General features: G+C 47.2%; 1 protein-coding gene across 5 annotated transcripts in view; it reads right to left on the bottom strand.

The window, feature by feature from the left end:
* Nucleotides 1-15,430, bottom strand: part of tp63 (tumor protein p63) — a 76,943-nt gene that overhangs the window by 10,086 nt on the left and 51,427 nt on the right. For 3 of the 5 annotated variants that reach the window (XM_063201669.1, XM_063201671.1, XM_063201673.1), the window contains 6 exons: nucleotides 5,484-5,670; nucleotides 5,183-5,298; nucleotides 3,311-3,420; nucleotides 2,141-2,277; nucleotides 1,530-1,618; nucleotides 1,023-1,147 (listed from right to left, as the gene is read on the bottom strand). In XM_063201669.1, coding sequence (XP_063057739.1) covers nucleotides 1,023-1,147; nucleotides 1,530-1,618; nucleotides 2,141-2,277; nucleotides 3,311-3,420; nucleotides 5,183-5,298; nucleotides 5,484-5,670 — 764 coding nt within the window. The remainder of the gene's footprint in view (nucleotides 1-1,022; nucleotides 1,148-1,529; nucleotides 1,619-2,140; nucleotides 2,278-3,310; nucleotides 3,421-5,182; nucleotides 5,299-5,483; nucleotides 5,671-15,430) is intronic. The other 2 variants (XM_063201670.1, XM_063201672.1) reach the window with 1 other exon arrangement.

Below are 15,430 nucleotides of genomic sequence, written 5' to 3'. Positions count from 1 at the left end.
CACACACACACACACACACACACACACACACACACACACACACACACACACACACACACACACACACACACACACACACACACACACACGGGTTTGAGTGCTGGGCTCAGATACACACTCCTATGCCAGGATATCTTCATGACACGTCATGCTGGTTTTTCTTCAAACTCATGCAATTTTACAGTCTATGCCATTCAAAGCCAAACAAATACATATTTTTCAGTAACTCCTGAATGTTCAAAGTGGCAGGTACACTCCTACACACACAGGCATAGAGACACAAACTCATGCAGTGACACCTCCACATATACAGTACTGATGTGCATGCATACAGTATATACACACATACACTCTCTCACACACACAAGTATGCACGCGCGTGCACACACACACACACACACACACACACACACACACACACACACACACACACACACACACACACACACACACACACACACACACACACACACACACACACACACAAACACTCACACACACACACACACAAACACACACAAAAGCAGATCTCTGGGAGGTCTCTGGGAGTCCGTTTGGAGCTATTCGCCCTTTTTCTGTGCATTCGTTTGCATACCTTCGCCTTTCAAATGTCAATGCAGAAACGCCAGTATCCCTAATAAGGTCATGTCCATTACGCAAAATGGCAAGCAGTCAGGCAACAGGAAAAAACACTGCAGCAACATGGTAAAAGCCAAGGCAAAACACAGGGGAAAACTGCATTCAAGGGTTAACAACCTGAGTGATGCATCAATTGTATGAGTGCAATGTCAGTACTGTTATGCAATCACGAAAGGGACACATTTTATTTTCAACACTTTTTTTCTTTGTTATCAGTGTCTGACTTTTAGTTTTTTGTTGTCCCTATTTCCAAAAGGGACACATTGTCAGTGTTTGACATTGTGACTTTTTTGTCCCTATTTCCACCCTCTTGTTCTTGCATCCTTCTTTCTATTTTTCTTTCACTCTCTGTTTTTTTTCTGTAGAGTGTGTAATGTACTCACTGTTTCTGCAGGAGGCTCTGCTGCTGCTGCCTGTATGACTCTATAGTGTGCTGAGGCAGGAACTGCATGAGCTCCAGGGACTCTTTGATTTTCACCAAAATCTCATAGATTTCACGGCCTTTAATCTGTAAGAGGGGGAAGAGAGAGAGAGAGAGAGTCAGAGGGGAGTGTGAGAGGGAGCGTGTGACTCATGGTCTCCTTGAAAAGCCACTTCTTTTCTTTGTTTCATGTGTGTTTCATCAAAGAAGGCAGCTCTCTGCGGGAGGTGTGTTGGAATTCACTTCATATGTTGACTCCAAGGGTCCAACTTTTCATAATAAGATAGACATGGGGATCATGGATCATCAATTTAAAAAAATGATTACCGGTAATGTATTTTTTATTTCAATGTATTTTAACAATATTTCAGCTATGCAGTTTAATTTTGATCCAGTGGAGACTGAATGTTGTGTGCTAAAGATGAACCATGAACAAATGACACTGATGGGTTTTGAGACAGACACTCACAGGCAAATATAAAACCTCATCATCAGTAGATCTTGTTCTTTTCTTGATGGAGGACACTGGCATGCCGTGGCTCCCCTGGCGGTAGTTGGCTGTGGGACAAACGGAAACAGAGACAGAGAGAAGCATATTATGTCAAAATGCCATTGTGCTTGCACTGTCTGTGTGTGACAGTAAGACAAAATCCACCAATGTTTGTGCTCTGTATCTGAGAGTAAGGAACCATCTACAAGCAAGACAGATAGAAGAAAGACTCGAGACAAGCAAAGAGTTAGGTGCACTCCTGTTCCACATGCACAGGTGTGTGCGTGTGTGTGTGTGTGTGTGTGTGTGTGTGTGTGTGTGTGTGTGTGTGTGTGTGTGTGTGTGTGTGTGTGTGTGTGTGTGTGTGTGTGTGTGTGTGTGTGTGTGTGTGTGTGTGTGTGTGTGTGTGTGCGCATGCATACATGCATGTGTACTAGAGACACTGTTATGAGCGAGCAGTCCTGTAGTCACTGATGTTTGTGTGTATATGCAGGCCCAGTGACTGTTTGTAAGCAGGTAAAACTACAGTACTGCAAGTATGTGAAATGAAACAACAGGCAGTCCCGCCACCAGCACCCGGCCCTACTTACGGCGCTTCATACCCTCACTGGTCTTTGATCCATCCGTCACGTGCTGCTTGCGGATGCTGTCCTCGTCCGCCTTGCGGTCTCGTCCGGGACACGCGCAGATCCTCGCCTCAAAGCACCGCCGGCCCAGCACCTGGCCACTGCGGAGAGGAGAGGAGGAGGAAAGGAGAGAAGAGGAGAGGAGAGAAGAGGAGAGGAGAGAAGGAGAAGGAGAAGAAGAGAGGTGAAAGAGAGGAGAGGAGAGGAGAGGAGAGGAGAGGAGGAGAGAGAAGAGAGGAGAGGAGGGGATGGGAGGAGAGGAGAGGAGATGAGAGGAGAAGAGAGGAAAGGAGAGGAGAGGAGAGGAAAGGAGAGGAGAGGAGAGGAGAGGAGAGGAGAGGAGAGGAGAGGATAGGAGAGGAGGAGAGGAGAGGAGAGAAGGAGAAGGAGAAGAAGAGAGGTGAAAGAGAGGAGAGGAGAGGAGAGGAGAGGAGAGGAGAGGAGAGGAGAGGAGAGGAGAGGAGAGGAGAGGAGAGGAGAGGAGAGGAGAGGAGAGGAGAGGAAATAGAAGCAGAGGAGAATAGAAGGGGAGGATAGGAGATGGTGGACAGAAAAGGAGAGCAATCGTTACATTTACAAATCAGTTGTACAGGGGACAAACCGAGGGAAATACTATTCAGGGTGTGAATTTGACACACCCTTGCACGCCAGTCAATTTACAAAAGACTGGTTTCTAAGTGTGTGATTTTCTTTTGAAGACCTAAACTGTGGGTTGCTAGGGTGGCATCATATTCTAACACCTTTTGTACAGTACTGTAATCATCACACGCACGCACGCACGCACGCACGCACGCACGCACGCACGCACGCACGCACGCACGCACGCACGCACGCACGCACGCACGCACGCACGCACGCACGCACGCACGCACGCACGCACGCACGCACGCACACACACACACACACACACACACACACACACACACACACACACACACACACACACACACACACATGCACACGCACATATACACCAACACAGGCTGTTGTTGGGGGTTCGCCAAACGTTCCACCCCAGATACTTGAGATCATAATCGTATGTTTTCTTTTTAAAGAAAGGTGGGAAAGGAAAAGAAAAATCTGGAAAATGATGACACATAATAAAAACAATAAATAAAGGAGGTGGTTCCGTACTCTCTGGTTTCCAAGGTGACGATGATGAGGATGGGCCGGCGGTTCATGCCTCCCACGCAGCTGGAGTTGCACATGAAGTTGTAGAGGATGGTCGTGAACTCAGTCCCCACCTGCACGGCAAGGCAAGGGAAGAGAAGAAAAATACACTACGTATTAACATCATCATAATAATAATAGCAAATAACACACAGCCAATTCAAATTAATTTGACTTTCTAAGTGTTGAACCAATAACTGCAAAATGTGTAGTCTACTTACAGGGCTCTAAATGAACTTTTTTCATCAGTAGTCGAAATGGCTACAAGATGATAATCTTACTAGCCAAACACACACTCACTAATGGGTCAAAGTGGCTAGCAAGTTGGTGTTTTCTACCAGCCAAACTGAAATTTCACCCGCATGTGGTTGGTTGACTGGTAATAATTTAAAGCCATGTCTACTTATATGGCATAATTGCTTCAAAGACTGTATCTTTGGCAGCGCTTTCTATATATTTAGCTCTTAATGCAAGGCAACGCAAGAGAACTAACTGTGACTCTAAAATAACTTAAAACATTAAGCATGAATACAGTGGATCCACAACACTCGTGGCTCAGCAAGACATCAGTCAAAACAACAAGAGTTATCACAGTCAGCAAAAAGCGTCTATTCAGGGTGTGTGCCTGTGGACTAACTATGGCTCACAAATGTGCAATGTGTGAAGGTGTAACTTGAGTTGACCATAGTCCAACCGCCATATTCAGTAAACACATGAAGAGTTTGATTTAAGGCCAGTGTTTAGCACATGCAACTTGATACCGCAAACAAACACATGCACACAAATGCACACGCGGGCCTCAATACATAAGTCTTTTGATCAGAGACAAGGTGGTGAATGATACAGGTTTGGAACTCGTGTGTGTGTGTGTGTGTGTGTGTGTGTGTGTGTGTGTGTGTGTGTGTGTGTGTGTGTGTGTGTGTGTGTGTGTGTGTGTGTGTGTGTGTGTGTGTGTGTGTGTGTGTGTGTGTGTGTATTGTGTGTGTTGTGTGTGAGTGTGTGTGTTGTGTGTGTGTGTGTGTGTGTGTCACGTCTGGTGGCTGGATTAGCAGTGGTCATAAACGGGACGGAGGCCGTCAGAGAGGAGAGAGGTCTTTTAGGGACACACACCCTTAGCAGGAGCAGCTGGTCTAAATAGCCATTGGCGCTGTGTGTGTGTGTGAGTGTGTGTGTGTGTCGGTGTGTGTGTGTGTGTGTGTGTGTGTGTGTGTGTGTGTGTGTGTGTGTGTGTGTGTGTGTGTGTGTGTGTGTGTGTGTGTGTGTGTGTGTGTGTGTGTGTGTGTGTGTGTATGTGTGTGTGTGTGTGTCTTTGTGTCTTAACCCTCCTTCAATCTCCAAAACATCCCCTTTGGCCCCTGCGCTGTTTGAGAGAAGGTCAACTGCCTCGCCAGTGGCTGGAGTCCTCACCTCAGAGTTATGGGGCCTAGCAGTGGCGGTGTGGTAATAACTGGGTGTCAACCTGATGACCCCTCAGGGCAAGGAGTGGGGGTAGTGTGTGTGAGGTGGGTGTGGGTTTGGGGAGTATTCTGGGTGTATACATGGGGAGGAGGTGGGAGTAGGTGTTGGCGTAGGTTGGGGGGAGGTGGGAGGTGTTGGCGTAGGTTGGGGGGAGGTGGGAGGTGTTGGCGTACGTTGGGGGGAGGTGGGAGATGTTGGCGAAGGTTGGGGGGAGGTGGGAGGTGTTGGCTGGTATCACTTGAGTTAAGTGGGCTCATAGTGAGTCGGGTAATATAGGGAGGTTCTGGAAGTGTACATCAGGGAACGGGAGGCAAGGGGTAACCCCCAGCATGGGATGTGGGGATGGGGGGTAGGGGATGGTTGGTTGGCTAAGCTCACCTGGGGGGGCTCGTAGGGCACGAGGACACTTTGGCGCCCAGTGATGGAGTCTTCCACGTACTGGGCGTGGCTGTTGCCCTCCACCCGAATCAGGTGGCTGGGAGGGGCGATCTGGCCTGCAATTAAAAACAAACCAATCAAACACACATCTCAGGTGAACTCATGTGACTGATGTTTATAATGGTTTACTTCATTTATTATGGATTATCTCAGGGGGCTATCCTTAATAAAAAAAATAAATAAATAAAGATTGAAAAAAAATAAAGTAAAGGAAGTGAAAACTGCATTGATGTCCACTGACCGTCGTTGAACTCGCGGCTCAGCTCGTGATTGGGACAGCGCTTCACCACCTCGGTCACGTGCTCGGCCTTCTTGTAGACGGGCATGGCCCTGATCACAGCGCCCTGCGGCGGGTTGGTCAGAACCTTGATCTGGATCGGGCACGTCTTGGCAATCTGGCAGTACAGCTTCTTCAGATCTGTGGAGTACTGCAAAGCAGAGGGGAAAAAAGAAGAGAAATATTCAGAATCTAAAAAGGGAAAAATATTCTCAATCTAAAACGAACAAAAAAAATACACCTTGGCCCTGCCATGGCCTAACGGTAGGGCACTGGGTTACTACACTGGCGCCCCGGGTTCGATTCCGGCCTGGGTAATTTGCCGATCCTTCCCTGTCTCTCTCTCCCCACTCATTTCCTGTCTCTCCTCCACTGTCGTGTCAAAAATAAAGGCAAAAAATACACCTAAAAGTATAAATGAAAATATTACTGAAGTTATTTACACAACTGGGCTTTTTCAATGTCGACCTAATTTGCATAGTAAACCCCAACAGCTGTTTGGGTAAATTCCATGTAGTCTTCCTTGGAACTGACAGTTCACAGTGCTGAGTTGACACTGGTGGCTGTTAGTTCGAAAATGACTGTACGTTTGCCAAAATCGAAACAAGAAACAAAACTGAAGCGGCTACACAATTGTGCATGTGTGTGTGCGGTGCGCGCATGTTTACGTGCAAATATAAACATTTAACCACACATACAATAGGAAGTCGCTCATCTAAAGCAATCCCCTGAAGGGAACAGCTGTCATGTAAAGTTGTAAGAAAGGGGAAGTCCTTTAAACTGGTCTCTGAACACATATGAGTGTGTGGGGCACCGCACTGTTCCGCTGGAACCCGGGTAGGATTCCGGCCTGGGGTCGTTTCCTGATCCTCCTCTTTCTCTCTCTCTCCAAACAATTTCCTCTCATCACTTCACTGTCACTATCAAGTAAAAAGATACTCAAAACACCAAATATGTATGTGTGTGTGTGTGTGTGTGTGTGTGTGTGTGTGTGTGTGTGTGTGTGTGTGTGTGTGTGTGTGTGTGTGTGTGTGTGTGTGTGTGTGTGTGTCTGTGTCTGTGTCTGTGTCTGTGTCTGTGTCTGTGTCTGTGTTTGTCTGTGAATATATGTGTTAGATGGGTGCATGCTCGCGTTTAAGAGTAGTCTAGTGGGGGCTGGATGGATGGATGGGGGGAACCACACCTCCTCCAGTATAGCTGCAGGCTACAGGCACCCAACACAGGAATGCAGTAAACTAAACCCCCACCAGGGACATAAAACATAAAACAATCCCTTGGCTCCTTCTCTCCACCCATTTAAGATTTAATAGCAGAAAGTATAGGTAGCAAGTTAAGTCAACCAAAATGCCACACAAAGCTTACACGTAACTCTGAGCTCACTACAGGGTTGAGAGGTCCAGAGCAGTGACAAAAGGCAACGTTACTAACAACAGGAGGAAATAAAAACACACACCTGCGTCACAGATATAAACAGAGAGGACTCAGTTATTAGTCACAACATCCTTGGAGAAGTGTAGCGCAACCCTGCCCCTCCCAAACTCTCCACCTGTATCACTTTCATCAATAGTGTGTCATCCTTTAGATAGTCATCTGTCTGGAAAACGAATGCAGGAAGAGGATGTGACAGTGTGTACAGTGTATAGTACAGAACAGTACAGATTACAGTGCAGCCTAGCTGTAGCTGACTCAGTACTCAGAAAGCATATCGAAAGAAATCAGTGCACTTCAGCCAAAGGCCATGGCAGAAAAAAAGAAAGCAGGATGGGATGGGGTGAGGGAAAGTCAAGAAAAACTTCTCCAAAACTTCTCCAAAGTTAATTTGTTAAAGTGTGAAAAAGGGCGTCTGAGTAGCTGAGAAGAGGGCTGGGGGCACTTTTCAAGAACAATCGCTGTTGTTTGATTCCATTTCCATTTAACCTTTTGACGCAAAGCGTTCCAGAAAACAGAACCAGGCCCTGCCTCACACCTGCATGAGTTACACTGCTGGGTGTTACACAAACTTGGCAGCAGAGACAGCCAACAGTTCTAAAACAACTCTTAAAAAACACTGCCAATATAACCAGGTGGTAATAGATTAAGCTTGACAGTCCAAGTCTGTAAATCAGATAAGGTAGACATAGGTAGATATTAAGATAGATATACAGACACACACTACCCAAACCATATTTACAGCTGCGCAGTACATAGAAAGAAAGTATAAGTAGTATAAGAAAATATTTTTTCCTATGGACTCTCCCTCCTGAGGTCCCTGTCTTAGTTTACTTAGCCATTCAAATATTTTAATAGCGATGTACGCCAAGTAACAGAAATCGCAAAGGCTGTTTGTCTGTCTGTGTAGATGTCTAGTGTCTGGAAATTCATGCTATTGCGTGCCTTGTCGAGCCATGCAGATCAGAGTAGCTGTGTTTGGCACTAGTACACCGTCCTACTAGCAGCATCTAGTGGGGCGAGAGCCTGGCATTCCTAACCCCCTGTCCCCTGTCCCCTGTCCCCTATCAGATCCAGCTCCAGCTCCAGCTCACCCCTGGCCATCACTCTGCAACAGCTTAGTTTCACAACCATGGAACCAAGACAAGACACACAAACGCACACACGCACCCACAGACACAAGCGTACACAGCTACTCTACACCAATCCACTCCACTCTATCTCAGTTGTCAGACTTGGGACCGTGGTCCCGGAAAGTAGACATCCAGGGAAGGACATGCACAGGAAGAACGAATTCTTGGCCAGTCTTGCCTCATCTCGGCCGAACATTGAGACACTCTGGGTTTTCAACCTTTTGGTGGCTTTCCAGCAGCCAAATGGTTGAAGCATGGGGAGTGTGGGAAGAGAGATGGAAAGAGAGGGAGAGAGACAGATAAATGTAGTAGAGGGTGGGGTGAGAGGAGCAGAGCAGAGGAAAGGTCTCTTATGAAATAGAATGATGAATATCTGTGATTGCCTTCCCGCTCCCAACCTGATACACCGCACAACGCTACTGTCACTCAGCTAAATGAACTGAAGCAGAGCAAAGCAGAAAGCAAACGACACAGAGAGAGAGAGAGAGACAGAGCGAGAGAGAGAGAGAGAGAGACAGAGCGAGAGAGAGAGAGAGAGAGAGAGAGAGAGAGAGAGAGAGAGAGAGAGGAGAGAGAGAGAGATGTAAGGACCAAAGACAGATAAAGAGAAGTGGAAAAACTGTGAGAGAAGAGAAGGAATGAGTCATTTAAGATACAAAGAGAGAGAGAGAGCGAGAGAGAGAGAGAGAAATGAAAGAGAGGTTGGATGAAAAAAAGAAAGCAACAGGAGATTACTTGGCAATAGAGAGAAAGTGTGCAGTGCCCCAACCTGGTGGAATACTTGTACTATGTTTTGTGTGTGGGGGGAACAGAGAGAGGGAGATATCGCATCTTAACAGCTTGACACATACCAGCAAACTCGGGGTTAAACACAGATGACCCAAAAAAAGCCCAGGGCGCTGAGACAGAGCCAAGGTACGCTGTCAGTGCATTTACTATGAATTAATCACTTCAGTTTGTCACACACACACACACACACACACACACACACACACACACACACACACACACACACACACACACACACACACACACACACACACACACACACTCACACGGGCGCATGCACGCGCGCGCACACACACACACACACGCACACACAAACGCAAACGCACACACACACACACACACACACACGGTTTTATGCTCATGCACAAACACACACACACACACACACACACACACACACACACACACACACACACACACACACACACACACACACACACACACACACACACACACACACACACACACACACACACACACACCAATCCCTGCCCTGAGGCAACTCATTTTGAAGTATGCAATTGTTGGCTTTGTGTGTGTGTGTGTGTGTGTGTGTGTGTGTGTGTGTGTGTGTGTGTGTGTGTGTGTGTGTGTGTGTGTGTGTGTGTGTGTGTGTGTGTGTGTGTGTGTGTGTGTGTGTGTGGTGTACTGGTGTAAGCATTTGTCTATGTGACTGTGTGTGTGTGTGTGTGTGCGTGTGCAGCATACGTGTGTAAATATGCCAATATCTGTAAGGGTGTGCCAGTGCGTGTGTGCGTGTGTGTGTGTGTGTGTGTGTGTGTGTGTGTGTGTGTGTGTGTGTGTGTGTGTGTGTGTGTGTGTGTGTGTGTGTGTGTGTGTGTGTGTGTGTGCGCGCGCGTTGGTGTGTGTGTGTGTGTGTGTGCGCGCTTGCACCCGTGTTTGCTGTGTGTCGGGCAGGAGCAGGCTGTTGCTGACAGATCTTCCAAAGCAAAAGCTAATACACACACGCACACACGCACACATACACACACAGACGCGCACACACACACGCACACACACACACACACACACACACACACACACACACACACACACACACACACACACACACACACACACACACACACACACACACACACACACACACACACACACACACACACACACACAACACACACACACTGTGCAAGTTAGGGTGGAGAAATCCTTGCAGCTGACTGATGGGGCCCGGGCTGCCTTGTTCTTACAGGGAGGGGTCACCCACCCGTGCTAAGGTGTAATTAACAACCATTCACGGGGCTCACAATAGAGAACTAGCCGGCCAAGCTCCCAATCCACGCCAGACAAAGATAAAGAACACAGCCAGTGCAGGCAGCCAGTGTATTGTATTGTGGATATGGTCTACAAACTACTCCTGGGTCACCGCTTACACAGTAAAAAAAAACAAAAAAAACCCCCAAAAACAATGTTAATTCAACACTTAGAGAGCTAATTTCGCACCCTGTAGATTTAATTTAGTGATTGGTCCCAGAGGACTCTGTAGGTGTTGAATTAAAGTTGTTGTTTTTTTTACTGTGTAGTAGGTTAGGACTAGGTTAACACATAGGATGCCAGCCATTTTCTAATCATCCAAACCCACAGTGTCAGAGCATTTTCAGCATTTATGGTGTTTTTTCAACAGCCACAGAATATTGAATACTACGCCTACGTCAACACCACAACATAAACCTGAATTGACGTGTTTAAGCATCATTGGTAATGAACATTAGGATCTGAAATGTCATGCTTAAAGGGGTATGCCATTATTTTGGGGCTTAATACAGTTAAAGTCGTTGGCTGGGGTTTATAAAGGTGGTAAAGTGTCTTATTTTCCATGTTAAGCGTTGTCTTGCTTTAAGACAAGTTAAAAGAGGGAATATGTCGCTAAGCTAGTGAAAGTCAATGTATCCGTGTAGCATTGTAGCATGCTACATGGATACATTGACTTTCACTAGCTTAGCGACATATTCCCTCTTTTAACTTGTCTTAAAGCAAGACAACGCTTAACATGAAAAAAAAGACACTTTTCCACCTTTATAAACCCTGCCCAACGATTTTAACTGTAATAAGCCCCAAAATAGTGGCATACCCCTTTAAGCGTCATTGGCATCTAGTTAGTTAACAGCCAACTGGTAGCTCATTTTCGACAAAGCAGCGCATATTGACGACAGAACACCAGGTACCTAACTAAAGTCAATGCTCCAGCAGTCTAAACAGTAGATGGATTGTGTAAAGGACTCGGAGAAGGGAGTGTTTCTGGACAGAAATGAAGACAGGAGGGAAAGAGTATTGTGGGCGATCCCCGGAACAATAAAGATGAATACCAGGCGCCAGGAATTGTCCTTTTTCATTTCACGTTTTACAGACAGTGACTAATCCTTGATTAAACAGTGTAGTTGTAGGCGACTGGACTTCTTTTTGGAGCATGAAATCTACACAGGAAAAATGTAGTGTTAATTCAATACTATGAGAATACTCTGGGACCAAATACAACCTTGAAGATGTTGAATTAACACTGCATCTTCTACTGTCTAAGTCCAGTTCCCTCAACTAAACTTAGATGACCTGGATGAGTGGGAATAATCACAAGACATCCTGAATTTTTCTCAACATTGTTTTTGCTTCACATACTCAAGTGACTTGTGACATGCCAACTGGCGTATCTGAAAAGACATCGTGACAGAGGAGGGCTTGGATCACTGCCTTCTATCAGTTTGAGGGAACACATCGTTCTGATAAGTGTGGTGGAAGATTGTATCACATTTTATAGACTATTTGCGCATGACTTTGGGGCCAAGTCTTTAACGCTCCAAGCCACAAAACACGCACACACGCACGCAAGCAAGCACGCACATACACACACTTAATGACTTCCCAGTCCCCCAAGACACTGAGAACATGGCTCTTCCATCCAGTTACACACAGCAAACACACACACACACACACACACACACACACACACACACACACACACACACACACACACACACACACACACACACACACACACACACATATATATAAACACACACACACACACACAACCAGAGCGCCTGTTACTTTTCACAACAGGGAAATCAATTCCCTCCTAGAGAGTGAAGACGCCTTAAGAATGATTCCTTCAGCTACACACACGTTTGCATTTATGCAGCTGGTGTGTGTGTGTATGTGTGCTTGTGTGTGTCTGTGTTTCTGTCCAAGCATGTGTATGAGTGGTGCAATGTGTATGTGCACGAGTATGAGTGATGCTATGTGTGTGTGCTATAAGTGTCTGTTTGAGTTCTGTGTGTGCACAGTGCATTTGTGTGTGTGTGTGCGTGTGCGTCTGCGTGTGTGTGTGTGTGTGTGCGTATGCCTGTGCGTGTGTGCGTGTGTGCACTATGTGTGTGTGTGTGTGTGTGTGCGTGCGCACTATGTGTGTGTGCGCACTGTGTGTGTGTGTGTGTGTGTGTGTGTGTGTGTGTGTGTGTGTGTGTGTGTGTGTGTGTGTGTGTGTGTGTGTGTGTCAGGCAGGCGCTGCGGGCTGCAGCGGTGTTCATGTTCTGACAGAGCGCTGGGCTGCGCCGGGACGCTTCATGGCGCCTCTGGTCTTGTCTCCCTCATACCTGGCGTGTAGAGTCATGCCTGTAGCCGCGTCTCCACGGCCTCTTTTAATTGGACAAATACGACCTCTTGTTTTTTCCCCCTTTGGCAGCAGAGGTAGAGAGGCAAGGTAAGGGGGGGGGGTGCAGTGTAAGTGTGTGTGTGTGTGTGTGTGTGTGTGTGTGTGTGTGTGTGTGTGTGTGTGTGTGTGTGTGTGTGTGTGTGTGTGTGTGTGTGTGTGTGTGTGTGTGTGTCTGTGTGTTCTGAAAATGTGAATGTGTGTGTGTGCGTGTGTGTTCAGAGAATGTGTGTGTGTGTGTGTGTGTGTGTGTGTGTGTGTGTGTGTGTGTGTGTGCGTATGTGTGTGTGTGTGTGTGGAAATGCTTATGTGTGTGGGTGAGATGCAGTTGGAGGGAAGGAAAGGAGGAAGAAAATGAGGAAAAAAAAACATCTGCTCTCACGGTGGGCCAAAAAAACTCAGAAAATAAAAAAAATAAAAAACAGGCTGAGGAAAAACCGAAAACCGAAGTCTACTTCCTGAAGAGTTATCCGTATCTCTACTCCCCATCGCCTAAGATACTTCACAGGTGATATGTGCCGAGCACCACAGACAAAACACCTCTGCAGACTAAGAGCTTCTATTCTGAAGCTGACGAGGAGAGATTAGAGATGCACCGCTACAGATGCTGCTGCTGCTGCTGCTATCACATGGGATGTCACAGGCTTTATTGCAGTGATGTCACAACAGGCTGGCTCTCTGGGCATGCCACCAAAACGAGCAGCACGTGTGGAGGATGGCACGGGGTGACACTGTAGGGACATGCCTCTGGCCATGGCGAATGTTTGTTTGTTTATCTTTGGACTCCACATGTCAGAGTCCAAACGACGCAAAGAAACCAGCAGGGGAGCTGTTGCAAACGTTGCAAACTGTTGCAAATGTTTTTGTTTGACGACAATGTTAGCAGTGTTCTCAAAGGGTCACCTGTATGGTTTGAGCACCCAACCTCCTAATGGCTGATTGGAAATTCATTCCAAATCTATGGAGAAGGAAATCAACCAACTAGTATAACTGACATAAAAAATATGTTTTAAGATGGCCAACCAAACAACCAGACCAACCCCATTGTAGTCTATTCACCTCCTTCATGATGATAAGACTAGGAGCAACCAACATACACAGTGCAATAGCCATAGCATAACAGACAGGCGAATGGACTCAAGTGGACCTTAATTATGTGTCTGTGGTTGGGATTATCTGGTAAGAAAGGCCTTTGGTATGTGGAATGCATCCCTTTCCTCCCCTCCACACTCTCCTCCTCTTCTCTTCACCTGGGCTCTCCAGTTGCGTTGAGCCAGGCGGTTGGTTGGTGGTGGCCCGCGCGTGGTGTTGTGTACTGGCATTGCTTAGTGCCCCGGTGATAAAATGATACGGTTGGGGGAACGCGATCCCTTCTCCAGGGGAAAGGAATGGGCGGCTTGGCTGTAATTACACTGGATTTCCCCCCCTCCTCCCGTACGCCCAGCTCAATGACCGCCCAGAACGTGGAGGAGCAAAAGAGAGAACATTGCCACTTCCATTTTTCTGGATCTGCGCATTCCTTTTTGTTTTGTCTTTTCTCTTTTCACCAACCCTCCATTTTTGTTGGTACATACCACAGGCAAAGCCATGAAATACCTTTGGTGGTTGGGTGTGTGTGTGTGTGTGTGTGTGTGTAGGGGGGTGGATTTCCTTCTATAAATGAGCTATAGGTTCAAGTCAGGGGAACGATAAAGACATACGTTAAGAAGAGCCTTTAATTCTGGTATTCAATCAAAAAGCTCTGACGCACTGAACCATCTCACTTAATGCTGAACCATCAGAACTGACTCGCTATGGAGATTAAGGGTGCTGGTGAATGCTAAGACAGCCGTGTCTGGCAGTGTTTATGGAGAGGGATCGTTCTTTTTCTGTGTCTTTCTTTTTCTTTTTGTCTTTCTGTCTTTGAGCTTTCAGGAGTTCATCTCTGGCCCTTCAGCTTTGGGCCTGCCAGTGGAGCGCAGTACAGGTAATCTCTGCCATTGTTTACAGAGCCCGCGCAGAAAAACTCACACATAATAGAACTGCTCAGAGGGGAGCCATTACGGGGGAAATCGCCTCCCATCCAAAGCAATCTCTTCAATCCCAGATTTATGCTTTCTTTTCTTTTCTGTTCTTTCTCTCTTTTTCTTTCTCTCTCTCATACACACACTCTCTCTTTTGCTCTCCTACTCTCCCCACCTTCGCAACACACACACACACACACACACACACACACACACACACACACACACACACACACACACACACACACCGCCACCACCACCACTCCCTCCCCCCTTCCCCGTTTCAGGCAGGTTTTGAGGGCTTGTGCGGCGGAGTTGGACGAGTCTCGACAGGCTACGTGACACAAACAAGTCTCAGCTCCATCTCGTGAGGGATGGGATGGGCCCGCAGATGTTCCAGGGGCAAGCCACGTCTTGCCGCCTTTCGCTGGAACACTTGTCTCTTTGAGCGCTTGTGTGTGAGGCAGCCTTTCTCCCCACCTCTTCCTCCCAAAACCTCCCTCTTGCACTCCGCTTCGCTCGCTCCTTTTCTCTCCTCTTTTTTCCTCGTCGTCCTCCTCCTCCTCCTCTCGCCTCACCATAGCAATGTGAGCCGATTGCCATTGAGCGTGAACGCTTGTGAGGCAGCCTTTCTCCCCACCTCTTCCTCCCAAACCCTCCCTCTTGCACTCCTTCGCTCGCTCCTTTTCTCTCCTCTTTTTTCCTCCTCCTCCTCCTCCTCCTCTCGCCTCGCAGTGGCAATGTGAGCTGATTGCCATTGAGCGTGCCTCGGCCCAAACCGAAAGGGAACAAGGGAGCGCTGCACGCCCCCTTCTCTTTTACTTAAAGCACATCCGGATTCATTTGGGAGATGGGGCCACCACAATGCGCCGCTTACATGAGTATTATCGATCCGCT

This window comes from Engraulis encrasicolus, chromosome 6 (genome assembly GCF_034702125.1).
Source record: "Engraulis encrasicolus isolate BLACKSEA-1 chromosome 6, IST_EnEncr_1.0, whole genome shotgun sequence".
Lineage (NCBI taxonomy): Eukaryota > Metazoa > Chordata > Actinopteri > Clupeiformes > Engraulidae > Engraulis > Engraulis encrasicolus.
This window is presented reverse-complemented; position numbering and strand designations above follow the sequence as displayed.